The sequence below is a fragment of the Seriola lalandi genome, unplaced genomic scaffold (genome assembly GCF_002814215.2).
Source record: "Seriola lalandi dorsalis isolate HSWRI2012SDOR001 ecotype SW California unplaced genomic scaffold, Sedor1 jcf7180002054544, whole genome shotgun sequence".
NCBI lineage: Eukaryota > Metazoa > Chordata > Actinopteri > Carangiformes > Carangidae > Seriola > Seriola lalandi.
Genome location: NW_019525097.1, coordinates 2,083,508 through 2,110,401, shown reverse-complemented (window position 1 = coordinate 2,110,401; position 26,894 = coordinate 2,083,508). Strand labels below are relative to the sequence as shown.

The 26,894-nt window shown below is 39.0% G+C and overlaps 1 protein-coding gene across 1 annotated transcript; it reads left to right on the top strand.

The window, feature by feature from the left end:
• On the top strand, positions 1-26,031 carry LOC111661482 (dihydropyrimidinase-related protein 5-like). The gene is made up of 14 exons (XM_023415065.2): positions 1-164; positions 9,928-10,042; positions 11,178-11,327; positions 17,506-17,664; positions 19,283-19,462; positions 19,672-19,740; positions 20,499-20,543; positions 20,634-20,709; positions 20,794-20,950; positions 21,055-21,196; positions 21,344-21,486; positions 21,589-21,796; positions 22,803-22,983; positions 23,070-26,031. The coding sequence occupies exons 2-14, from the start codon at positions 9,932-9,934 to the stop codon at positions 23,153-23,155; spliced, it is 1,707 nt and encodes a 568-aa protein (XP_023270833.1). The 5' UTR covers positions 1-164; positions 9,928-9,931; the 3' UTR covers positions 23,156-26,031.
• Positions 26,032-26,894: the final 863 nt, after the last annotated feature.

Sequence of the window (26,894 nt, the reverse complement as noted above, 5' to 3'; positions counted from 1 at the left end):
GCTCTGATCCGAAGGCTTTCTGATTGGCTGCTGCGGGACGGTTGGTGAAGAAGCATCTTGCGGCTCGCGCTGTGCCAGCTGTCCTCGCGCACTCGGCTGGTGCTGGGCAACGGAGAGTGAGTAAGAAGCTCCGGCTGTGGAAGGTCTGGAAACCTGGAAAAAGGGTAAGAAACACCCCAAAATGTTATGAATATTAAAATATCAGGGCTTATTTTCTCTATTCTAGGAGTAATTCACAAATACAGATGAATTTTAAGCACAAATATTCTCATTTAGAACCATAAAATTATGCGTTATATCTCGTTTAACGTTAAAGATTCTACTGTCAGTTAATTTCCCACTTGTTAACGTTAAATTAGCTTAATATCAGATATTTCTGTCGCTTATTTTACATTTTCAACCACCCAAATGACGTGCTTTTCCGTTTACATTTGAATGGGAATTTACAAATGAATGCTAGATTCTCTTTTCCAATAACGAAAAAATGAATGACAGAGTGTGAATTTCACATAGATCCAGTGGAAAATGAACGATTGGTTGATTGCAAGTAAGCATCGTGTGGCGATGAAATATGGGTGAGATGTGAGTGTGTGTGTGTGTGTGTGTGTGTTTGTGTGTTTGTCTGTGTGTGTGTTTGGCGTGCCATCAGTGCAATTTAAGGCTGTGTGCGTGTGTGTGTTGCCCGTTATGTAAGTCTGCTATTCGTTTATAGGTTATTCTCTGTTCTACCAAATGTATTGAGTAATGGTAGTGATGAAGAGGGGGGTATGCAGGTGTCGTCATGCATACAAACGAGCCTGCTGGTGTGTGTGTGTGTGTGTGTGTAGTTGAGTACAGCATTTTGCACTGAACAGGTGATATGATTCTCTGTTTTACCTCCCTTTCCTTTGTTGGTTTTGCACACAGACCAGTGGATAAGGGAGTGTTGAGGCCTTCACGTCATTCGGTTAAATAATCCTTTTTAAGGGGGCTTCAGGGGTCCTCAGTGCAGCACAGTGAATTGAATGCATTAGAAAGATGAAGCAACTGTTGACTTACACATGGTATACTACAATAGTTTGCATCTATTCCATTATTATCACGGATTGTTTTTTAGTCCACAAAATGAGTCAAGAAACCAAAATTCTCAAGTTTGCATGACAGCACTCAGTAAATATTTTATGCAGTTACCAGGGATGGGTGGAAGAGTGGTGCAATGGTTTGCAATGTTGCCCCACAGCAATACTTTGGTCAAACCTTTCTCGCCTATTGTTCACCCTGTTTATGAAGCAGATCATATTTATTGTCGAGTGATCAATTGATTTGGAAAATGTCTGAAAACATCCAACATCCAAAAGTCTTCTTTGAATTCAGTAACCAGTAGATATTCAGTTAACTAGCAGTAAATTCTCATATCTGAGAAGCAGGAACCAAGAAATTGCTCAGTATTTTTCCTTTAAAAAATGTGATTATCAAAATAGTTTGATAATAAATGTTTTTGTCGACACCTGTCCAGCTGCTGCGTGAAGTGGGCGTGATTGGAGGATTTATTTTTTTTTGGTTTCAAGTTACAAATCTTTTAGGAAACAGCTATTCTTATGACACGGGAAAGGTGTGGGGTGTGGTGTGATTTGACCATTCAACATCCACTTCGGAGTATACAGACCATATGTTCCAACTACACATACTGCATGTAAATCTGAATACGTCCACCTATGCAGACACCCAATGTAGTATAAATAAGAAAAACGTAAGCATCTGTGTCAGTTTTGGCGAACATCTGGACTTTCCCCAGCTGCAGAGCTAATCATGTAAAGTTTGTTCTAATGGCTGCAGTAAAAGAGAAACATATTCAGGTCATTTAAAATCAAAAGGATTCATCCTCTGAGAAGTATAACTAATACTCAATAAATGTCATATAAATCTTCCCATCAAAACGGATATTTCTGCCTGTAGGTGGCACCAGAGAAACGTTACCGGGCAGGTCAGACTAAATGTCAAAGGTAAAATGCTCTGAGTATCTTTTTAAAAACGTTCTTAGCTAGTTTCTTGAGTAGTCGACAAAGGCAAACAGAAAGTGTAGGAAAATAAGGAGATACATCTGTCCATCCTTCACAAAAATACACAGGTACAATATGACACAAGTACAATCTCACGTAGAGAGAGAGAGAGAGAGATGCTCCTAATCCTAAGAGTGATGCCCTAGTTAGTTGTGTGGCTGCTGTTGTTATTGTCTGTTTATCTGTGCATGATTCACTATTCACTATTGGCTTATTCATTCATGACCCTCCAGCAGAACCCACAACCTACTGTCAGTGTGTGTGAGAGTGTATCTTTGAGTGTGTGTGTGTGTGTGTGTGTGTGTGTGTGTGTGTGTGTTAGCGTGTGTGTGTGAGTGAGTGTTTAATGTCTATTCTTATTTCCAATTGGTTGTAAATTTGTCTGATGCACGTTTGTTCTCGATTTTTAAATAGCTCTGTTGTTCACACACACACACACACACACACACACACACACACACACACAAATTGACACGTGTGCACAAACACACTGTACGCCATCCTTCCCTGTGGCGATTAGTTTCCAGATCAAGCAGGAGTCAGCAGCTGTCTACTCCTTTCTTCTCACTTACACCATGCATCAACACACATACACACACACACACACACACACACACACACACACACATACACACATATTTCCATGCCACACATGTAGTCTGCACTTGCTCAGAAACAGACATCTGAGGATGTCAGCAGCTACTATGTCAAATTTAAACTGTTTCTAAACATGCAAGCTTTTTTCTAAAAATAGATTTGACTTTCTTGATCACTGTCTGAAGGTTTAATTCTTTAGCTGGCTTTTCTTTTTTTTCTGACTGCACCTCTGCCTTTTCTAAAAAGATTTAAACATACTTATAATGAATTTCTTGATTAATATAGTGTTTTTTTGTTCGTTATTATTTGTAGTTTTCAAGGTCTTAGATTTTACTATATTATGGAAAGGACAGAAATTATTTTGATTCCTCAATGAAAGAATCACAATCACTTTTGTTGTTCAGTAACATTGATGATGCAGAAACAGTTTATACACAGACTGTGAAGTGGCTGTGTGTCCGGTATGACTGCAGTATGTTGTCATGATGCTGTGTGTCTGTGACATTGTGATGATGTGACATTGGGAGTCTAGGTCTAGTCTGCTGCTGCTCCTCATTCATTATTAATTATCGCCCCCATTTAAAAAAGCTGTCTGCAGAGACAGAGGAGAAAAGTGAGGGTGTGTCTGTGTGCATGTGTGTTAAATTGTGTGCATAAGGTGTTTGTGTGTATGAGTGATTGCTGTGTGCATGTGCATCTATTTGTGAGTGTGCATTTCTCCATTTGTGTGTGTGTGTGTGTGTGCTGAAGCAGCAGGTTACAGGGTGAGTGAGAAAAGCTGCCTGGTGTGTCATTGTGTATGTATGTGTGTGTGTGTGTGTGTGCGAGTGCATGTGTGTGTGTCTGTATCTGTGTGTGTCTGTGTGTGACTGTCTCATACCCACTATGACACAGCAGAAAGCAAACACACGCTCACACCATAGACCTACACTGAAAAATTCTAAAATAGATCTGTGATTTTCAGCTTAGTGGATTTTTGGACACGGTTAGTGAGAACATGTAACTGCTGCAGACAACAGGGTCGACCTTTTTAGATGTAATCTTTGATCTCAACCTCCCGTCCACATGAAGCCATCTCATGTTTTAGTGTGACAAAGGAAATGTACCTTTTCAAACTGCCTTTGCAGACACAGACAGTTGCTCCGTGATGCTAATCCTGAGGCCACGACATACCAAGATGACCTTAAGAACAGGCCAATGGCTGCACCTCATGATGTTGCTTCACGTCGCCTCACGTCACCTCACGTCACCTCATGTCACCTCATGTCACCTCACGTCACCTCATGTCGCCTCACGACGCCTCACGAGTCGCCTCACGACGCCTCACGACGCCTCACGTCACCTCACGTCGCCTCACGACGCCTCACGACGCCTCACATTGCATCATGTCACATCACAGCGCTTCACTATGCCTCACAACACCTCACTGTGCTTCATGTCTTATCACGTCTCCCAGTTCACCTCAAGTTACATCACATTTCTTCATGTTGCCTCAAATCACTTCAAGTTGACCCACTGAATCGGAAAAAAGTCTGTGTGTCTAATCCAAAAAAAATATCACTGATATGCGTTTGGATAAAAATAAGCAAAAACTCCACTTCACTGATTTAGTTGGCTGAACAATTAATAAAACAGTCCATTTTAATACATCATCCTGAACTGAGGGGAAATTATGAGATATTTTTCCTCTATTTTCTGACAGAAAATAATCAGCAGATTAATCCATGATGGAAATGATAGTTTGAAGCCCGATGGTAAAGCAGTATAATTGATTATGGAGAGCAAGAAGGCCAGATGATGACTATGATGCACAGTTTTGTTGTTTGCTGACTGAGAGTCACTGTTTTTCTGCATTAACACTCTTTGAAAAATGACGATACATATTGTAAAACAAATGCTTATTTAATATTTTGAATAATATTTGCAGTGTCTAGACATCATCCATCAAACTTCTTAAATGAGAATATAGATACAGAAACCACTGGATGTGGTTGTGTATTATTGTAGATTCTCTAAAAAAGAAAAAAGAAGATTAGGCTATGTAAACATTGCTATATTTTATGATTTTTGAAATACATTTTTAACCAAACATGATTCAGGATTACAGTACCACAGAAAGCAAGATGACCTGCAATGACTGTGATTTTTATTTTCCCTTCCTGTGAGCAGCTGGAGGGCTTACTGTGTGTTTGTGAGTATTAAAGGTGTCACTGTCCAGAATGTCAATTATATAAGTTGACTTTAATTTCCTTTAGCTTTACAGTCCTTACAGACACACAAAGCCTTCAGTGTCCGGTGCAGTGGTCTGTTTAGTCAGCGTTCCCATTCCCACACACATAGTCAGTCAGCTGTGTGGGTTTGGACAGAGCTGACTGGAAAATAGTGACAACAGCAGCTTCAGCCTTTAAATATCAGTTATAGAGGCCAGAATTTCATGTAGGCATTACTCTGTTTCTGTCCACCTCGCCCTCTTTCTGTCAAGTTTACTATTTGTTTTTCTCTTCTACTCACTGTTTTTCCTTTTTTTCTCACATCTGCAAGAAGCTCAAATGAAAAACAAACTACTGGACTGTATTGAAATGTTTAACATGCCGACATCAGGGACAGAACAAAAAGAACCAAACAAACACTAGATGCCATATGTCCAGTAATGTAAGTGATTGATCAGTTTCATCCGATGCTTTTGTTGTGAATTTGTGTTTGCCAGAAACAGGTTCGAGTCCATTATATTCTGTTTTATGTTTGGTAATAACATCAGGGTTTAATGCCAACAAAAGCACTGAACTGAATGAAATTGGCAGTATGTATTTAGCAGCAGAACTCAATCAGTCCTTTGATTTGGCACCAGGCCTGCTGGAGCCGGTATCTTCCGCTGTTTGCAGTGTGGTGTCAGTTTCTATTGGATTTGTTGTGAGTCTGTGGCTGGACAGTGGCAGATCACTTTCTGTACAATTGATAGAGACTCAGCAGCATCAGTATCATTTATTAATGCTAAAGACTTACATGTAGTTTGTTTCTGCTTGCAGAAAAATACCTTATTTTTTAATATTTTTCAGCTTTTGAAAACAAAATAAGGGGAACATCTACCATTTAATCCTTAATCAGACACAACAGGCCCTATATAAACAGCCATTTAAACATAGTTAACACTTGCAAATGAATTGCATTTGAGGAAAGTAACTCAAAGCAATTCCACAAAATTTCACAGATATACTGAATGTAGAACTGCAAGACAAAGAATGTGGTTTAGAGTTCAGTCACAAAAATGGAGATGCAGCCTCAGATCCCAGATATATTTGTAGATTTTAGTAACAGGAATAAAATTTTAAAGGGATAGTACCACTACCACTAATTATTCTAGTAATGCCAATTAATCTAATTCTGTAGTTGTTCTTATTATCAATATTTACAGATAATTTTCTCAACGATTCAATGGTTCATTTAGTACATAAAATTAATGAAAAATGCCCATTATAGTTTCCCGGAGACGAAAATCATGTTGTCAGATGTTTCATTTTGTCCAAACACCAGTACAAAATCCAAAAATATTCAGTTTACCATGATATAAAAACCTTCTTATTGGAGAAGCTGTAACCAAAACATTTTTGGGTATTTCTGCTCAAAATGTGACTTAAACATTTAGATTTATAGATAGATAGATTATTTTATGTTAATTAACTAATCAATTAATCAACTAATCATGTCTTCTCTAATTGCCAGTGTCAGAAACATTCATACACAAAAGATAGCACTCAAGTTTTAACCATCCGCAACAGAATACAACTTTCCTGTAAATCTGTTTTGATATTATATATTATAAGTAAATTTAAAGTAAACTTATAAATATAAGTAAACAGTTCCACTACATTGATCGGTCTGATGGGGGCACTACAATTAAAGGTCAGCAGGTCGGGTTTTTACAAACAGTATCGTCTGTGTTTGTGTTGATTTTATAACAAATTAATTTGAAATGGCAAATCAGTCTTGGTGTGTTAGTATGCCTCACCATACTACATGTGTGTGTGTGTGTTTGTTTGTGTGTGTGTGTGTGTGTGTGTGTGTGTGTGTGTGTGTGTGTGTGTGTGTGTAGCCTTTTTTCCACTGAAAGCGCTCCAGTTCTCATCTCCTGGGAAACCAATCTTTTATTCTGGCTGCCAGGCCTTTAGGGCGCTGCTTTCCATACTGCACACCCCCCAGCGCCACGGCCATGTTTACCACGATCACTTTACCTTTCATCTCTTCACAATCATCTCCCTCTTACTCTTATTCTGCATCTCTTCTTCCTCTATCATGGACTCTTTCTGTGGCCATGTTTATTCCTGTGCCTCTCTCTTTTTTAAGTTATCTATCTCTTTTTTTTATCCCTTCTTCTCGCCTCAATCTTCTCTGAGCTCAACTGGAGTCTGACCTGATCCCAAATGATTTATCTTCAATGCTGAAGGAATAAGCTTAGGGTATGGCTTAGAGCAAAGCCAGATAGTATGAATATTTTCTTGAAAATAACTGCTGTTTTCTTACTCTCTTCTTTTCTGCTCACACTGAATTTAAGCTTGACCCCACCTCTGTGTTTGGAGCAGTAACTACTGTTAGCACTGGTTTTTACTATTATTCAACCCAATGCACTAATTGACTATTTGTCTGTGAGGCATACATGAATGATTTTTGGTATCTACTATATGATTTTGTTACTTTAAAAGTAAATTCCACAACAGGAAAACCAAATCTAATGTATTCCTTTAAGTATTGCACCCATCTCATCTGGTTGTGATACAAATTTCAGGCTTTTTTTTTCTCTTCGTTATTCTTTTCACTGTTCTCTTTCTTCCACTGTCGTCCCCCTCCTCTCTTCTCTCCTTCCTCTCTCTATTCTCCTCCATCTCTTTGAGTTGATTCTGTGTGACTGGGAGGCTATTGTGTCCTGCCATCAAACACATTGCATATAGCCATCCATGCAGAATACACACATACACACACAGGAATGTTTGTAGAAGGTCCTCTCAGTTTGTTGATCTCATTAGCCTTAATCAAGCTGCTTTTTCAATAATAATCTGAAAGTATCACATGTAAGACCTCTACTTAGTAAAACACATTGAATAAACAATATAATTTCTAATATGTTTATACATAAAACACTGAATTCTGCAACATATTAAATTTCAAAGCACAAATTTGTCATTTATTATATTAAATCAAAATATATTTTATTTGATGGGAATCTGGGAGTAAATTGGTTGATTTTAAGCCACATATAGTATTATATTTATCCTTGCAAGTAAAATGTATAAAAAACAATCCCACTCTCATTATAGCAAGACACTTTGAACAAGCAGACAATTCTCAAAATTGTCTCTGAGTTCTAAAATACAAGACTCAGCTTTTTTTTTTTACTGTAATTATAAAATGTGTAAACCTATTGAAAACGAAAGATCAGATTCCTCGATTGAACACGAGTCTATGAAACACATAAAATGGGTTTTACATGTACTGTAACACAACCTGAAATTACCATTGCCAGAAGTTATCATTATCTCTTGTAACGGAGGGGGCAGGGAAACGTTCTCAGGCACTCATTTTGAAAAGTGCTTATTGTGCAACATACAGCAAAAATTGCCTGAAATTAGGTTAATTAGATCCATGTTGTTTGACCAAAAGCCCTGTAGGATCATTTTATTTCACCATGCTTTATACATTTCTAGAAAGTAGGGCTGCAACTAACAATTATTTTCATTATGAATCAATCTGCATTATTTTTTTAATGATTTTTGATGTATAAAATGATGTCTGCAAATTACTTCACTCCAAAACCTTATGCTTCACATAAGGCAAATAAAAGCAGCAAATCCTCACACCTGAACAGCTGCAACAAGGGAATGTGTGCAATATTTGCTCCAAAAATTACTATTATTAACTATTTATTACGATTCGATAGGGTTATTAGAATAGTTATGCAACAATTAGTAATAGTTATTAATTAGTAATTCTTCAGATTAATTGACTAATCGTTTTAGCTCCAGACAGTTTCATCCACTTTAACATGTCCACTACAAACAGAGGTCATATGTGATTCCTTGAAGGAAATTGTAAAACACTGCAGCTATTGTTATTAGTCATTTTAAACCAGCTTTCTTCCTCCAGCCTGTACTTTCCATCAATCCTTGCAGAACTCTGAGAATCTGTTATATTCCCACAGATGCTGTAATAGATTTGTAAATTATAGATCCTCTTTTCACCTCTTAATATTTCATAGACTGAGCTGACTCACTAAAAGCTTGGAGGAAGTTTTCTGTTTCCTGGGACAAAAAGACAGAATATCCATCCATCCATTTTCTACCGCTTATCCTCTAGTAGGGTCGCGGGGAGGCTGGAGCCTATCCCAGCATCTTTTCGGGCCCTGGACAGGTCGAAAGACAGAATATGTGTCAGAAATTGTAACAAGTAACTCAGAAGCAAAATACAATTAAAAAACAGAGTGGTACAATGCAGACTCTGATTGAGTTATATTCATCTAATTTCTGCAACATCTGAGACTTTGTATTTTTCTGCTAAGGCACCACAATGCCTTTGCAATCATTCTTGTTGGTGCAGGACTGTGAAAAGGACCTTTGGAAAGGCCAGGTTCCTGCAGAGATATGCAAGGGCAGGTTTCTGAAAACAAAAAGTACAATTTGATTGAAGTTGAATATCCTTTGGACTGTTTCAAATACTGAAAAGGAAGTATTATTCAGTAATATCTGCCAGGGGTTTGGTTAACCCCTGACACAAAATTTTGATTATTGCGGTCCACTTACTAGTTCACTTACTTTTTCTGGAGCTTCCAACCTTGAGTTAAGTTTCACACATATCATTTAGACAATCATAAAACACTATATTTTGCCCACTATCAGGACTATTTTTGCTTATCTGGCTTGATCTTCCTATCTACCTCTTTTTCTGCCTCCATTCAAGTAATACCTATTTTTAAGGCTCAATCTTTCTGTGTTTGTCTGCAGTATCTCTCACAAATGCTCCAGATAAAGCCAAGACTTGGAAGGAAAGAGCAAGCAGTGGTAATCATTAGGCAAACTATCATTTACTTTGTGGTGAAATGCATTTGTGTGCAGAAACATTGGTCTTGTGGAAGGAGTGTTCTGGGCTGAAAAAAAATGAGGGGTTTCCAGTTGGGCTGTCACTCAAACATGCCAAATGAGTCATGCAGCAGCATTTTCTTGGTCATTTCACATTTCTCGCAATAAGCTTCCCTAACAGAAGTTGAGATATATCGATGTTAAATGCCTTTTTGTTCCTCTGGTAGGACTATGGCTGCCAACATGGGGTCCATGCGTATCCTTATCAAGGGAGGGAAGGTGGTGAACGATGATTTCACCCACGAAGCAGATGTCTACATTGAGAATGGCATCATTCAGCAGGTAACCCACATTAACACTCTTTTTCCTGCATGCAAATGGACTTTTACTCAGTGTCATTGAATACACATTGAAATACATACTGCATCATTTATTTCTCATCCGGCACACGCACAAATACATCACCTCACATTCACTGTCAAATATATACCCAGCTGTTAGTGTGACTCATTTCACCATAATACAGTATGAAGAGAATGAACGACTCAGTGAACTCTGTGGCTCTGCGCAGTGATAGTGAACGCTATATTTAGTTCACAGAATGCTGTCATGGAAATAAGCATCGGTTTGTGTGAAGAGGATGCATTTGACTCAGAAACCTGGAAAGCTCATCTGTACTTCTGCTGAAACACTCCGCTGCCATGGCAGCACATGAGCGCTGTTGTTCCCTTTGTCAATTATTATTTCCATTGCAACAACAGTGTTGATGCCAGAAGGTGCTCATGTCCAACCTGTGAGGGTTTACTTTTCACCATTCTGTGGTTTTGAATGACACATAAAATGCTTAAATTAAGTTACATGCAAGTTGTTCACTCTGATAACTCCAGGCTATTATGTGGGTGAATACAAAAAAATAATGGATGAGGTAAAGGCTAAGAATGTTACAGTGGCTTTTCTCTTGCAGCTCCATGACTCCCATTCAAATGCATAATATTGTACGTGTTGGCACTGTCTTTGTCAACTTTGGAGTGATCATTTACTACTCATTTACTAGGCTATAATAGAAGCTATAGCTTAGTAACATATTTGAAACAAGACCAAGATCCTGCAGCCATGCTGTACCTGAGCACAGCTGTGCTTTCAGCTAAAAGCTAGGGTGAGCATGCCAACATGCTGATTTTTAGCAGATAATGTTCACCATTTACACCATATTGTGATATTTCAATTGATAAATGGCGGTTTTGACCTTCTGCCAAAATCAGTAGGATTTATCCTCCATGGGCCGTGAAATTTCAAGTTAATCCATCCAAGAGGTTTTGAAATATTTCTGTCTGGACCAAAGTGGTGGACTGGCCAACTGAGTAACAGACCAACATTGCTATCCCTCAAGCCAAACCACTGTCAAGGCTAAAAATCAGGATGAAGCACTCACTGCGGCCATTGTATAAAACCTCTCTGTTGGTGTTCTCTCTGGAAGGTCGGAAAAGAACTGATGATACCAGGCGGGGCCAAGGTGATCGATGCCTCCGGAAAGCTGGTGCTGCCGGGTGGAATAGACACCAGCGTGCATCTGCAGGAAAGTTTCATGAACGCCAGCATCCAGGATGACTTCTACAGTGGGACCAAGGTACACACACACACACACACACACACACACACACACACCCACAGCTATGACTAGGCTCGTCAGCATGCCTGTGATTAAACACATTTAGAATCGAGAGACAGCTGTCACACACAGACATACTTTCTCTCTCACTCATTCTCTGTCTTGTCTATATTCAAATATTCATCCCTTCTTACGTTCATCATTACGACTAATGACAACACATGTTCTCACACTGGTCCTATATGAAGCAAGCCGAAACAGCTGTCACAAGTTTCTGGTTGAAAGCAAAGACTTCTCTTTTTACACACTCACACTCACAGCTGTTCAGTCTTCATTCATACTGGGTTTATTAGTTCATTTCCGATGGACGATCTGCATATTTTCCATATTTCCCAGAGACTCAGAGCGGAGAGGATGATTAAATGAATAGGAGACTTAAAAATCCAAGTGTGTTGCCTATTGCATGTTTTGGAGGATGTTGTGGGACATTTTTTTGTTGTTGCCTAGCATAGTTTTTGACTAGACCACAACAGCAGGGCCAATCCTATCCGACTGACTGACTGACTGACTGACTGACTGACTGACTGACTGACTCACTGATGAAGTTATACCATTGGTCAGCCAACTGAGTATTTGAGTTGGTTCTTTGAAATGATTTGGCGCTAAGAAAACAGTGTTGACACCTTAACGTCTTTGTCACTAGATTAACCGACTATTTCAGAGCCCTTTAATTACTTTTTTTCAAAAAATCACCTGGTGACAGATCTATTGACTTTTTGGACAAACCTTAGGTATGTTCTGTAGAAGACACCGGTATTGCCAAGGTCAGGCTTTCCCTGCGCAGGCACACCTCTCTATGTTGACTGCACAGCAGCTGACATGAATGAGCTTCTAACTTTCTCTCTAAGTGATCAATTTACAAGTAAATATAGCTGAAATCACAGTGCAGTCATGGTCTTTAACTGTTGTTGATTTTCTCAGACAACCTCACTGTTATAAAATCAAGATTTTAGCAATGCAGAGCAGCAGCTTGGAAATGGCTTGAAAGTGTCTGCTGATTAACACATTTGGCTGTGTTTCAGTCACTGTGTCATACTGACAACAGAGGAAGAAAAACATACAAATGAGACATAGTTCATATAATAGTTAGTATAATAGTTGCTCATTCATTTTCTGTGAATACACTACCCAACTTAATCAACCAATTACTGACTTTGTACAGTAAGGTACGAATAGAAGCTCGTTCAAACCATGATTTTGAAATACTTAATAGGCCTTTTTCTACTATGACAAATAGAAATGTCTGCTGTGAAAAGGCCTTGTTTCATCCCTATGTGTTTAACACTCGTTGTTTCCATTTATCCACCGAACGTGGCAGGTTTACGTTCTTTCTGTTCAGCACAATTACTTGACTGGCCTCTAAGTACAGCAAGAGATTAACTGGATATCTGAGGCACTTCCAGTAGCTTTTATCTTCGTAACACTGCCAGTGCATTTTGAAGATTTTATGGCAAATTATATGAACTGCAGGGACTTTGCAGTGCTGCAGTGAAATGAGGCCTGGGTCTAATGGAATGCCAACTGAAGTGTGGTGAGAGGAATTTGGGGGGATTGAATCCTCCATATGCCAGCTTTACCACAGCAACCCCCACGTTACTAACCCCTACCCACTGACCTCGCTGCCATGGCAACTAACCCCCACTCTTAGTGTGGTAATCAGAGTGAGCAGTGTGTGTGTTTGTGTGTGTGTGTGTGTGTGTGTGTGAGAACATATGACCATGGTAGTATTGTGTAGTCCCTATGGTGACTGTGTTACCGTGGCAATGGCTCATGTGCAATTTGGATGAACCCCAAAACTATTTCCCCCCGCATCCTCTTCTCTCCCTCCGATCGTTTTGTAACAGTCTGCTCCCTCTCCTTCCTTCCTCCTCTCTTTCTCCTTCTCTGCTGTTTCCTCTGCTTCACCCCCTGCTGTCTCACCCCCTGTTCCCCCCCAGGAAAGCCTCATACTGATCTGCAGTAAGGGACAATTTATATAACAGGGTCGAATGGTGGAAAGTAGAAAGGTCCAGCGTAGATGCAGACCTGTTTATACGTGTTGCTCATCTTGTAATGAGGTTTTGTGTACAGTTATTGAGCTGTATTGTATGTTCACTTAACCTTAACAGAAGTCAGATATGCAATATTCAATAAAGAATTTCCTCAGGGCAAAAGTAAATGTTTTATTCAGTATAAGGATATACTAAGGTGCCCGCTGCGGATTACATTTTCTATTAATGTTAGAGGATATTTAAATTTTATGAGGATATGTTGTTAATTTACATATTTATCGAGTGGAGAATATATTGATACTGAACAGATCAGTAAAATGCTCACAAAGTATTTTTTTTCCACCGAAATATTTGCTCTTGCAGTACAATACACTTGCAGTGACCACAGTATTATAACCTTTTTTATGGTTATATTTAGGCACTTGCAGCACTTGGTGTTGTGTTTTACCTGCTGCGTTTTAACTTAAAATGTATGAACTTAACAAAGCTGAATGAAAAACTTATTTTTGCATTTGTTGTCTAGCAACACTACTAATACCCCATACATTAACTCCAGTAACAGGAAATGCAAACGTATTGTCACTGCTAACACCAGCTTCTCCTAGATATGTCAGGGTCCATGACATCACCAGAAAACCCTCTCCTGCATTTACATTTTGTTATAGAAGTCTTACAAGTTATCAGAAATCAGTTTTTAAAAGCCTTTTAAACACAATTTAGACCACTTAAACTACAAGCTACAAACCACAATAACACTCAATATCTACTATTACAACATTTGTACTATTAACTACTTACAGAATATGGTATAATGTACTTATACTGCACTTACTTTTGAGCTACTCTCACTATTATACACAATCAGTCTTTACAGTGCAGTACTGATGAATCATATCTGTCATATTAGAATTTCAGATTGACTGCTGATTGATAGCTAATATTGACCTGACATATAGCCTGAGCAGTATCTATCCCAGCAGACACTGCAGAGATCGTTTTAATGTCTCTGCGAGCATAAGAGGAGGAGGGAGATGAGGTCGAGGGGGGAGGGAGGGGTGTGTGTGTGTGTGTGTGAAGGAAGGTGAGGTGTTCAGCTGTAATGTGAGGTATGAGTGGTGCTGATAGAGGCTGATCAGAGAGCTGCAGTGGTAATCTGCCCGACACTGATAGCCTCTCCCAGAGTCCAACATACAGAGATCCTCTCATCACACACACTCAGAGTCTCCCCCTCTCTCCCGCTTTTTCATACATACAGTATCCAGCAGAGCAAGATTTTTTATAGGACATTTTTGGTCCGTTGATCTGATTTCTATGGACAACTTCTGTGGTGCAACTAGCTTGATTAATGGAGTATAAATTAGTACATTTTCATTTGCATAGTAGAAACCAGAGCTGTAAGTAATGATTAATTCCATTTCCAGCTAATGTTTTTATTTTGATTTAACAATCAGTCTATAAAATTTCAGGAAACAGTTAAGTCACGTCTTTATATCGCTCACTTTGTATGACACAGAGCTCAAAACCCACCAAAGTTTAATTTACTATGATATGAAAAACAGAGACAGGCAGTGAACACTCTCATTTGAGACGCTGGAACCAGTGAAAAATTGATATTTCAGCTTGGTAAATTACTTACATGACTTACATGATTACTTACATCAGTTGTCTAAATTTTCTGAACATACTGTACGATAAAGCTCTGGCATTGAATCACTACAGTGATGTGTGCGTTGGCGTGCTATTTTCTGATGCTTCACTTTCTACTGCCCACACCAACACACACCAGCAGATACACATTTTCACTCTCTCTCCTCCATCTCTGTGGCTCTCATCAGGCTGTTTTACTTTCTAGTCAGGGGATTATCTTCACAGTAGGGGTTGTTGGTCTTTAATACAGTGGGGGATTCATGTTAAAACACTGTTTTGGGTTTATGAGTGCCTATCCACTTTATTTCATCTGTCAATGATCAGTAATATGTTGAAGGAACCAAAGGGGTTTTGGGGGAGACAGGAGATGGTATGATGTAGTGTATTACTACAGGATAAACATGCTGTCTGTGGTCAGACTTGTCTACACAATATGCATAGATATATATCATATATACATATATATACATCATGTTCCATCTAAATTACACAATAAATCAGTATAAAAAAACGAAACTAAAAGAACTAAAGTTTTTATTCTATTAAAGTTTTTATAAATGAAATGTGAAGAACTGCATGATAGAGACTATTTTTCAAATGCTTCATACCAGAAAGGGTTAGTTTGGTTTCTACTCTGTGGAATGGTGGATTCATTCTGCCCAGCAACACCAGTTAAAAACAGCCTCATGAGAACAAAATTGACTGATTATGTATTACGAACTGCCTGTTAGTGATAATTTGGTATTTCTTCAACCTCCTGAGCAGTTTTATCTTTCAAACAGTCTAAAATTGGATGTTTATTTTGTGCCTGTAGTTACAGATGCAAAGTAAAAACACAAAAGAGAGCAGGATGAAAGAGATTTCAACCAGCAGACAGCTCCTTTATTCCATCGTGGCAGAGAAAAGTCAGATACTGCCCCCTGAAACCATCACACTGATGAAAATGCACACTCATAACACTCAATACACACATGCACATGGGCTGAAGATGTGGGAGAGGGCGCAATAAACACATCTTTCACAATCCCTCTTTTTTAAAAAAGAGCACTGGCAGTACATTTCAATTTAGGTCTTGCAGACAAGCAGTGTAAATCCTACAATCCCCAGCTGTGTGTCTGTGTCCCCTGATCTCTGACACACGCACACACACACACTCAAAGATACACTCTCACACACACTGACAGTGATCAATGACAGTACACTTGTTGTGCACACATGTGCAGAGACCTTCGATGCTGATTCTGCAGATGATTTGGATTGGTTACTGTGGTAATGTGAAAGCTAAGAGCTTGTTGGGTAATTGAGCTGTCACTGAAAAACCGATGACCCCGCCCACGTCTCCAACACATCTGGAGTCTGGAGTATCAAATCCACGCTGACAGAAATCAGGGCCATGTTCAAATTCAGTCAGAAATGATGGAGAATTAATGATACTTTAGTAGTGACCTTTTTATTTTGACTCAAGTGAGTTGAAAGTGAATTAAAGAGAGAATGAGGCTCTCTTGCAAGTCTCTAGTGTGTAGTGCAGTGACAGAGCATATAAGAAAAGCAATGTTTCCAAACTCTTTGTGTTCATTTCCTGTTTGATAAATGATTGCTGCCTGTTTTCCCTTCACTCTTCAGTGCAATATGCTGGATGATATTGAATGGGTGACTGTCAGTACAGTTTGGGATGGTGAGAGAAGGAAGAGGAAGAGGAGAAGGAGGAGGAGGGTGTGGACATGTGGCAGGCATGGCTGAGCAGTATCTGTTGTCATGGCTACACAAGAGTGCATTTATCATTCAGCCGACTGCGACGAGTCACTGCAGACCACTCCCTTCACTGCATCCATTTTCTCCAGCCTGTCATCTCCTCTCATTTTTCTCTCCGTGTCCTTCTCTAACTTTTCTCCACATTCAGCCTGTCTTCATCAGTCATAAAAGAAGTTTACTATAGGGGTATAAATGTATCAAACTAAGGAAAATTTGTTTGCTAATGACTAAATTAGCATTTTTTCTGAAGTTGTGTCTTTAGAAAAAGTTAAAATTTTACACTCAAGAGAACATTGCATTATCAGAGTGTTTACAGTTTTTATTTGTGTCATGTAACATTTGGTCAATTTCACATGGGATCACGAGACACTGCAACAGATTAAACATCAAAAATATAATAAGACATTTCTGGTAAAACGTACACAACACCAAAATAAGAAACATATTAATATTATACATACTTTGCTTTCCAATAACATGTTTATGTGCAGAACAGCATATGTGAATAGCCAACTTAGTACACGTGCGTCGTCCATCAGTTTATCCAAGTAGTAACTGGTAGACCGTATGATGATGAGAAAACAGTTCATCGTCCACACAAACAGAGTCTGTGTTCTTTACAGTGGAATCATTGTTTTCTTTTCTAATCAATCTGTTCTTTTTCTCCCTCTGTCTTCCCTTTTCTCTCTCCCTCTTTCCATCCTTCGTCCCTAACTCACCCCTTCTCATCCTCTCACCTCACCCAGGCGGCTCTGATGGGTGGTACCACCATGGTGATGGCTCTGGCCCTGCCTGAACAACACTGCTCCCTGCTGGACGCCTATGAGAACTGCCGAGCCCTGGCCGATGCCAAGGCGTGCTGTGACTACGCTCTGCATGTCGGCGTGACCTGGTGGGGACCAAAGGTAAAGACCCACTGAGGGGTCAAAGTTTCAAGATTTAGCAAGACCAATCACCAGCCTGGAAGCGCTTCCACTTCTATCTTTTATAAACAGATATAATTTTTTACCATCACACTCCTCAGTCTTTTATCTGTACAGAGTGAACAATAAAGCATCCAAACACTTTAATTTATGGGTGAAATGTGTAATGACCTAGATTAAACCTTACATGAACTAGGTTAAAACATATGCTCAGTGAACACATTAGACAGATTCTATGAGTCAACGAGCCTCATTCAGCCTTTGGCTTTAATGTTTGTACTATATCATCTGATGACCCTGAGCATGTGCCACGTCTTATTATATATAGTAAAATGTCCAATGCTGCTTTTCCACCGTGAAATCAAGGGCTATGTACAACAAATGAATTATTGAATGGCTGCTACATTTCAGCTAAAAGCAAGGTTTTTTATTTTATTTTACTCAGGACTCAATTTGCCTTTGATTTTTTATTCTTGTTTGTAATTGATTAATTGTTTGGTTATTAAATGGCAAAAAATATTTTAAAATGCCCATCACATTGCAGACAACAATCTAAAACCCAAAGATGTCCACAGTGATATATAATATCATTGAACATCATGTATGAAAAGACACTTGTATTCATCTCATATTCTGGCACTTAAAATACAATTAATTCACACTAATAAATAGATTGTCAACATGCTAGTCAACACTTTGCTGTTCATTTTAATATTATATTATTCCAGCTGTTGAAGTGTCTGGATCATGGTTTGTGATTTTCAGAACAATGGTTTCATATCCAACTGACATTGACAAACATTTCTGAGAAACACAGAGGAAACTACAATGACAAAAACTTGAAAATTTTAACCTGAAGTATATTTGGTTAGTAGCATTAATTTTGTGTGCGATCATCTCCATCCTTGCTTGTGATAGTTTGGTTCACATGTGCTGCTTTAAGATGGTTCTATGGTATAATGGCCTTTAAATGAAGAAAGACACTGAACACAGTATATGCTACTTCTTGCATCACCATTATCTTGCCAGTTGCATTTTCATCAGGATGTCTTAAGAGAAACGTCAACAGAGACAGTTCTCTGTCAAAATGTTGAAGAATTTGTTTGAGTCTTTTTACTTGTACAGTCACAAATATCATGGTAATTCTGTCAAGATGACAAAAATATAAAAATATCAACTATAAAAAATAAATTAGAGGGATACGGAGGAGCTATTCTTTATTTGGATTTTGGCTCCAGCTCCAATACTTTATCTTGACCATGCCGTGCATTATATCTGTTATTTCACTGCAGGACAGTTATAATATTTAACATGGTTCAGATCAAAAAGCTTCTTTTTCCATTTTGAGTGAATTTTATAGATTTTTCTACCCTGCAAATCCCTCTTTGATAGTCACCAATGTGAATGCAATGTGATCTCATTCTGGCTGCTCTCCAAGCTCAGTTTATGCCCCATATAACACACACACACACACACACACACACACACACACACACACGTGCAAGTCACTGTCTGCCTTTGAGAATTCAAACCAAAACTTGCAAGACCGCAGCTGTGATTGGCTGCTATCCTTGACCTCTGACCTCTGCCTTGTGATCAGGTGCGTAATGAGATGGAGACCCTGGTGAGGGAGCATGGGGTAAACTCCTTCCAGATGTTCATGGCCTACAAAGACATGATGATGCTGAGGGACTCGGAGCTCTACCAGACGCTGCAGACCTGTAAGGACATCGGGGCCATCGCACGTGTCCACGCCGAGAACGGCGAGCTGGTGGCAGAGGTGCGCAAGCACTCACATACCCACACAAACAAATCTACTTCCTCCATCCCGTCCATTCAAGTAGAATCCTTGATGAATATTTTATTGTGATAGGGTTACTGTCACTACCTGTTTTGGACACTTAGGTTGAAACATTTTAGATGCTGTGTGTGTGTTTTTTGAATATTTAGGAAAGAATAATGAAATTGAACATATGTGTGTTTTGTTAGGGTGCCAAAGAGGCTCTGGATTTGGGCATCAGTGGACCAGAGGGTATTGAGATCAGTCGACCAGAGGAGGTAAGATTTACATCAGAGGTAATTTCTAATCCCTCATATGTTTCAATTTAGATATTACCCTGATAAGGTTAAGTGGGCTGAAAGCATTTTGTAATATCTGCTCTCTTTCTGCTTTTCGTTTATCCTAAAGGGAGGCCCCTTATTTATACTTAAAATGTTGCTTTAAGGATATTCAAGGGTATTATATGGTGTTTTTTTCTTATCTTTATTTCAGATTTTGTAACGCTTTCCCTCAAAACCCTGCACTCTCTCAATTAGCCCCTGATGGAGCACAAATTTGCTCTGCACTCAGATGTACTGTTGCTGTACAAATGTCCTGCTTCAGTTTCAGTTCTTCTTGCACTCAAGCTGCGTCCTCTCTTCTCCTCTCAGATTCCTGCTCTCACTCTCAGATTTTTATGAAATGACCCAAAATAACCCTTTCAAAATTACCCAGCCAATAGAATGGCAGGTATGATGTTGGCCAGGGAAATGGTCACTGGGTATTAAAGTTATTGTTTTCATCACAATGAAAATTGCAAAGGGAAACCTCATTTTGACTGGACCTATACAGATGATGATTTCTGCTCCTCGGCATTTAGAAACAAAGTTTCCTCACTAGTTGGTCAACAGTGAAATGTATGTTTCCCATAAGGATAAATAAGCTGACCATTTGTTTGGATAAAAGTTTGTGATAAAGACTCAATATCTACATTTATATTGAGTCCTTTTTAAACTTCTCATTGTGTGATTGTGTTTGTTTGTTCTCCTACCTGCAGCTGGAGTCTGAGGCTACTCACAGAGCTGTCACCATTGCCAACAGGGTAAATAGGCAACACTAGGTTTTAATATTGTGTTTATATGCAGATGTCTGTAGGTTACTGATAGATCAATGGATTCACTTGTGACTGCAGGCCCGCTGCCCGATCTACCTGGTGAATGTATCCAGTATGTCTGCTGGAGACATGATTGCTGCTGCCAAGATGCAAGGTGAGTCACCTGTTAAGTCAAAAACATGGTGACAGTGATGAAGAGGATGATAATCTTCCCTCTCTCGCCATTTTGTCTTTCCAGGTAAGGTGGTCCATGCAGAGACCACAGTAGCTCACGCGGTGCTGAATGGGATGCAGTATTACCACCAGGACTGGACTCACGCTGCCGCCCACGTCATCATCCCTCCTCTCCGCCTGGACCCCAACACACCAAGCTACCTCATGGGCCTGCTGGGCAGGTATGTTCACAGTAAAAAAACATTTTCATTATGCAAGAGATAATTGATCACTGATAGTTTGAGCAGGTGATGCGAATAAATACATTCCCCTAAACTGTTTCCAGTGACACTCTGAGCGTTGTGGCGTCAGAGCACCGTCCATTTAGCACCAAGCAGAGAGCTTTGGGCAAAGAGGACTTCACCAAGATCCCTCATGGAGTGGCTGGAGTCCAGGACAGGATGAGTGTCATTTGGGAGAGGGGAGTGGTACGTATGCACAAATGCACACTAACAAACTGTGTGCAGCATTAAACACATTAGTAGTAAACAAAGAATCGCTGGATATAAATTAAAATCATAGATTATTGATATGTACATGCCATGGTTGTATTTTTAATGCATTTATAACTGCAGGTTACAGGAAAGATGGATGAGAATCGTTTTGTGGCAGTGACAAGCTCTAATGCTGCAAAGATCTACAACCTGTACCCACGCAAGGGCCGTATCATCCCCGGGGCCGATGCTGATGTGGTTGTCTGGGATCCAGATGCAACAAGGTATGCAGATATATTTCAAACACAAACACAGACCATGTTGTCATAATTTCTTGATTTAGAGGAAATCAAACACTTTTATTGATGACTCTTCTCTTTGTGCAGGACGATCTCCGTGAGCACGCAGGTGCAGGGTGGAGACTTCAACCTGTACGAGGGGATGCGCTGCCACGGCGTTCCTTTGGTCACCATCAGCCGAGGACGTCTTGTGTGTGAGAACGGTGTGTTCATGTGCGCTGAGGGATCCGGAAAGTTCTACCCACAGCGCACTTTCCCTGACTTCCTCTATAAGAAGATGGTGCAGAGAGAAAAGGTGTGTTCCCTTTCATTCATTCACATCTGTGCTTCCGTCCTCACGTTCCTCACTGTAAAGGTTGAATCAAAATACTTTGTTTTACTGTATTTGTTATAAAGTTCCAGCAGGGTACCGAGGCTCACACTGTGCTGTGCTGTGCTGTGTCAGCTGACAGCGAACCTGCAGCAAACACACCCATCACACTGTGTCTAACTCCACTGGTTTGACAGTCTTTATAAAGGATTTAATGCTCTCCCTCTTCGCTGACACTGTTTTTCTGCTGCTGCTGTCTGCAAAAACCTCCATCAAAGCCTCTGCATACTCTGGTTCTGCTCTGTTTTAGGTGCACTGGATAGTTTACTACTAAGTGGTGGGGAATTACTCAATGAGCTCTTTGCATGTCATTTATTATGTCCTTTTTCTGGGCTGTGCTTGCTGCCTTGCTTGAATATTAATCACAGTGATCATTATCTTGCAGCAGAAAAGGCAACAACTTTTAGGTGCATGTAGGAATCAGCCAAAATCAGTCTGGTCCTGTGATCTTAAGTTAGTCTACTGTTGAGGACACTGCCCAAGATTAGATTCATAACTGTCAAGTCAAATAAATATATTGTCATCTCCTTTTTCGACTTGATGAGTGTGTTATTGACAGGACTATTATTTCTGTATGTATTACTTAATATCCCCTCTAGCCAAGAACACCAGACAACAAAGGTTGTGCTCACATTTCTTCAGTGGACAGCTCTCAGAAGTTAATTAACAAATTAAATTTTTTAAATTAATTTACCTAATACTTTTCAGTGTGTGTTTTAATGTCCATGTATTAGATATCATCTGTTATGCATAGTACATCCCAAACAGGTAATACCAGACTGTCATACCATCAGGCACCAGTGGGCTCTTTTTCCATCATACAAATAAAAAAGTAAACCATTTTTAGTTTTGAGGACAACTGGATAACATTTGGGTTAAAATGACCCCTACCCTATGTTTATGTATTAATGATGTTAATTCTCTGTTTTAGACTCAGGCTTATAAAGGAGTTGTCAGGGATCCATACTCTGGTGATGTGGCCAAGGTGGCAAACACTTTGAAGAAGGAGCTCGGTTTGGGCCCAATAGATGGAGAGACACCCAACAAAGGCTGTGCTAGTCGGGTGCACCAGGGGGTCAGAGACCTCCATGAGTCGTCCTTTAGCCTCTCAGGTAGGCTGGAATAAAACTAATGACACTGCAGCTGTTTAGTATAAACATTGTTTTAATGTCTTGTATTTTGGGTGTTTTTCTCTCAGGGTCTCAGGTCGATGACCACATCCCGAAGAGGTCCTCGGCTCGGATCCTGGCCCCTCCCGGCGGCCGCTCCAGTGGTATCTGGTAATCACTGGTGATGAGCTTCAACCATCCGAGCCTCCGTGTTTTGTATATTTCTGAATAACCAGGAAAACTGCACTGATTTAAAATCACAGGATTAAAGTTAAGAGGGGGAAATAAATTGAAGCATGTGTCTGTGTCCAGTGACGACCTGATGATCAGTGATTTGCCAAAGTGACTTTTACAAATCTAATTTGTGTCTTAATTGGAGTGACTGACCTGATTAATTACATGAGAGTGAAGGGCTATCTATGAATTTAAATATTTTTCCAAATTCAAGCTGATCATACTAACATTGATAAAGTCTGCTCATGAGCACCTTGCTCATATCCCGTGAAGAAACAAATTAAACAAACTGTGAAAGATCAAAACCAGTACAGTTTTTGATGGTTTCAACTGAAGTGATGTCGACCGAATTATTTAAAAATAGTAGAACTGGATTCAGTGAAATATCTATTATACCCCTGTCACACACACCAACATACAGTACACTGTAGACACCATAGTTTTAAACTCGTATGAAGATGTGTGTGGATTCTGTTTGTGATTAAACCACCCACTGTGCTCGGCTTCCTGCTGCACCATGAGTTCCTCTAACAGTGTTTTTGTTTCCAATGGATGAACTGTGCTGTGTGGTGATGAAATCCAACTGCTTCAAACACCATGTGATCTTACAGCTACACTCTCTTTAACAGAGTCATACTTGACCCCATCCATTCTTGTACTTTCACTGCCTCTGACTAACACATGTCCCACAAACATCCCAACCTCACCTGCAACGTAGTAGGGTCTATAGACTGAGTGATGTAAGTAACCTGTGGGTTTACCTTGGATTTTAACTCCAGTCCTAGTACTGATCCCACAACAGCTAAATGTAGGCGTTTCTGGAAACTTCATCATTTTTGTCATACCTATAGACTTTGCAAAGTGCTAGAACATAGAGGAGAAGTCAGTTCAGTTTCTTGAAGGAAGGATGAAGAGTATGTGATTTAAAGATCACAGTGGAGATAACAGAGGAAAAGTTGTCTGTTACTTTGCTACTGATAATACATAACAGAAGAATCATGGTTGCTGTAATTTACATCAGTAAAAGTTAGCGCAGTGCCTTCTCATTTATCTGAGAGATCACTTAGAGCCTTCTGAGTGAAAACAGGAGCTGTTTGACTGCTGTAAACACTTGAGGCCTCATTTATCAATATGTGAGTAAAACAGGCCCAAGAACGTTGGTATAAATTACATAAGCATCCACACTGGTATATAGTGAAGAGTTATAAATCCTACCTATTCTACATTAAAACTGATTCATTTACACAAAGAAATAAAAGGTCACCACCATCCTGTTAACAGACTGAGCAGTGTTAAAACATGTAGCAGGCCATATACTATGTTTTTGTTATTGTCAACAAATCCTATGTAAAGACCAAAACAAACAATGCATTAGCTTGTCTTTCAGTACTTTCTCACTTCCGCAGCCTGTCTGAGACACTCACCTCTTCTGGTTCCTATTGAAGGTGTAAATCTGTAAACATGGGTCACGAATAAGGTTTAAAACTGGCTAGGTAAATTGTTAAAATGTCTGACCTCTGTTAGCGGTGGATGAATACACATTTTGTGTACTAGTGAGTATTTGCAGCAGCAGGACGGTGTGTGTGGGATTGTCCCATAATGAGCTACAATGTGTGTGTTCGTTGTAATGAAGGAACATGGCACCCAGTGTTGTGTGATGTGGTTCATTGTTTTTTTGATTGTTTTTGGAAAAATAATGGAACTCTATGTCGCAGAGGAATAAGCAATATCATGCTTTGACTACACAGATAGTTTGTTAATTGGACTAATTGTTGGTTTTGGTCTATTTATGAGATTTATTGACGATAATAAAAACTTTATATAGAGTACTTGTGGTGGAAGAACGTAGTAACTGAGACAGAAAAAGAAGACAAACATTGCGGACAATGAAGTTGAGGTGCTGTTTAATAAGGTTCATAAATCAATAACATTTTATTATGCACTTTCACAAGTGGCTTGTCCATAAAAGACTTTCAGAGCAAAAAAGTTGCTAGATTCAAATGAAACTCACCTGAAAATATTGGGTTGTCCAATAGCTCTAGGAAATATATTTTTATTCTCACTTACTACCACTAAGAATTTGTTATGTGCACATGAATATTTGTTGTTCTAAACATTTGCACATTGTCAAGCACAAGAACAATTTGATCAAATTTTACAAACAAAGTTGTACACAGTGTTGATAAATGAGGCCCTAGTTCGTGCATAGCGGGTTTGAAAGTAAGAAACAGAAATGAATTTTTGTTGTTGAGTTTCAGTAGCATCTCATGGACTGCATTTTGAAAGTAAACTTCCTATTAGTAGGAAAATAAAATGGCATTGTTAGAGGAGTAGTGTGTCTCCACAGAGCAGGAAGATTGAGCTGCACAGGCTGAAGAAAACCACTGATCCTCTCACCTCCTGATGATGTCTCATTCCTGCCTAGCAGTATTATATTTATACATGATCACGTCTTCTTGCCTGTGTACTATATATTTAGGATGTGTGTTTGTTTGTTTTTAGTTGAAAGAATAAATGTGCCAATGTGAATCACCCGTGCCACACCAACACCCATGCATGAAGAGCACCACATGGAGACGGAGGAGTGAAATCTCTCCCACAGGTTCACAACAACTGGTGCTGTTTTATACGATTAACTACAACAACGTTATTTTATTGTTGGATGGTTTTGTTGTTTTGAAGGCACTGTGACTGGTCAGTGGCTGTGTGTGTTTGTAGACTCTTGTTGTGTTGGACAGTGAACCTGTTTAATCTGTAAGTGGCTGCTTGTTTCTTACCACAAGAATAACAGCAAAGAATAAAGTGGAAAAAAACCTATTGATGACTCCTTCATGATACTTTTTTTTTTAAATGCTGAGATTTGTGAACTACTCTATTTAAAATTTAGTAGAATTTAGCAAAAAGTAAATAACTATTTTATTAACAGAAACAATAGAAACGTGACAAGATAACATAAAATAGAAATATATATCCTACAAAACAAATTGCTGTGTTCAAGATGCTTGGTATACATAGTAAATTGAACATACTGTATATACTGTATAAATTTAAATATATTATGTTTACATACATATTTTCATTTAATGGGTACCTAAAAATAAAACAGTAGATAAAAAAAACAAAAATATGCAACTATGTTACTAAATGAAAACTACTGTCTGTGCATGACACTGCAGTTAGAGGATGAAATGAAAACAGAAGACATACAAAAACTGTTAAATTTGTGTTGTCCAAAGGTTTATCTTACAGAAAGGGATTCAAATAAAATCAGGATTCTTTTTAATCAAATACATGCTTATGATTTTTCTTTTATTTCCTTCTCCACTTAAGGGTCTCAGTTTGCTGATGTTAAATCAGCCTTTTGGAATTTATATGATCTAAATTTCTCCTCAGGTTTTGGTCTGGAAATACAATTAGTAGTAAAAAACAATCTAATACTACTATACAGTGATAGTAACATTGTAACCATATTAAAAATGTATTGTTATATTTCTGTGCTTCCAATTTATAAAAATTTAATTTTCAAAGTTTTTTTTTAATGCCACCAATCACTCATTACTTGTCAAAGTTGACTATGAAAAAAATAAAATAAGTAATGACGAAAGGATTAGGCTGTATTCCTCTGTGGTACTGTCCTGAATCATATGACCTAATAAGGTTATACAGGGACTCACTGAGTC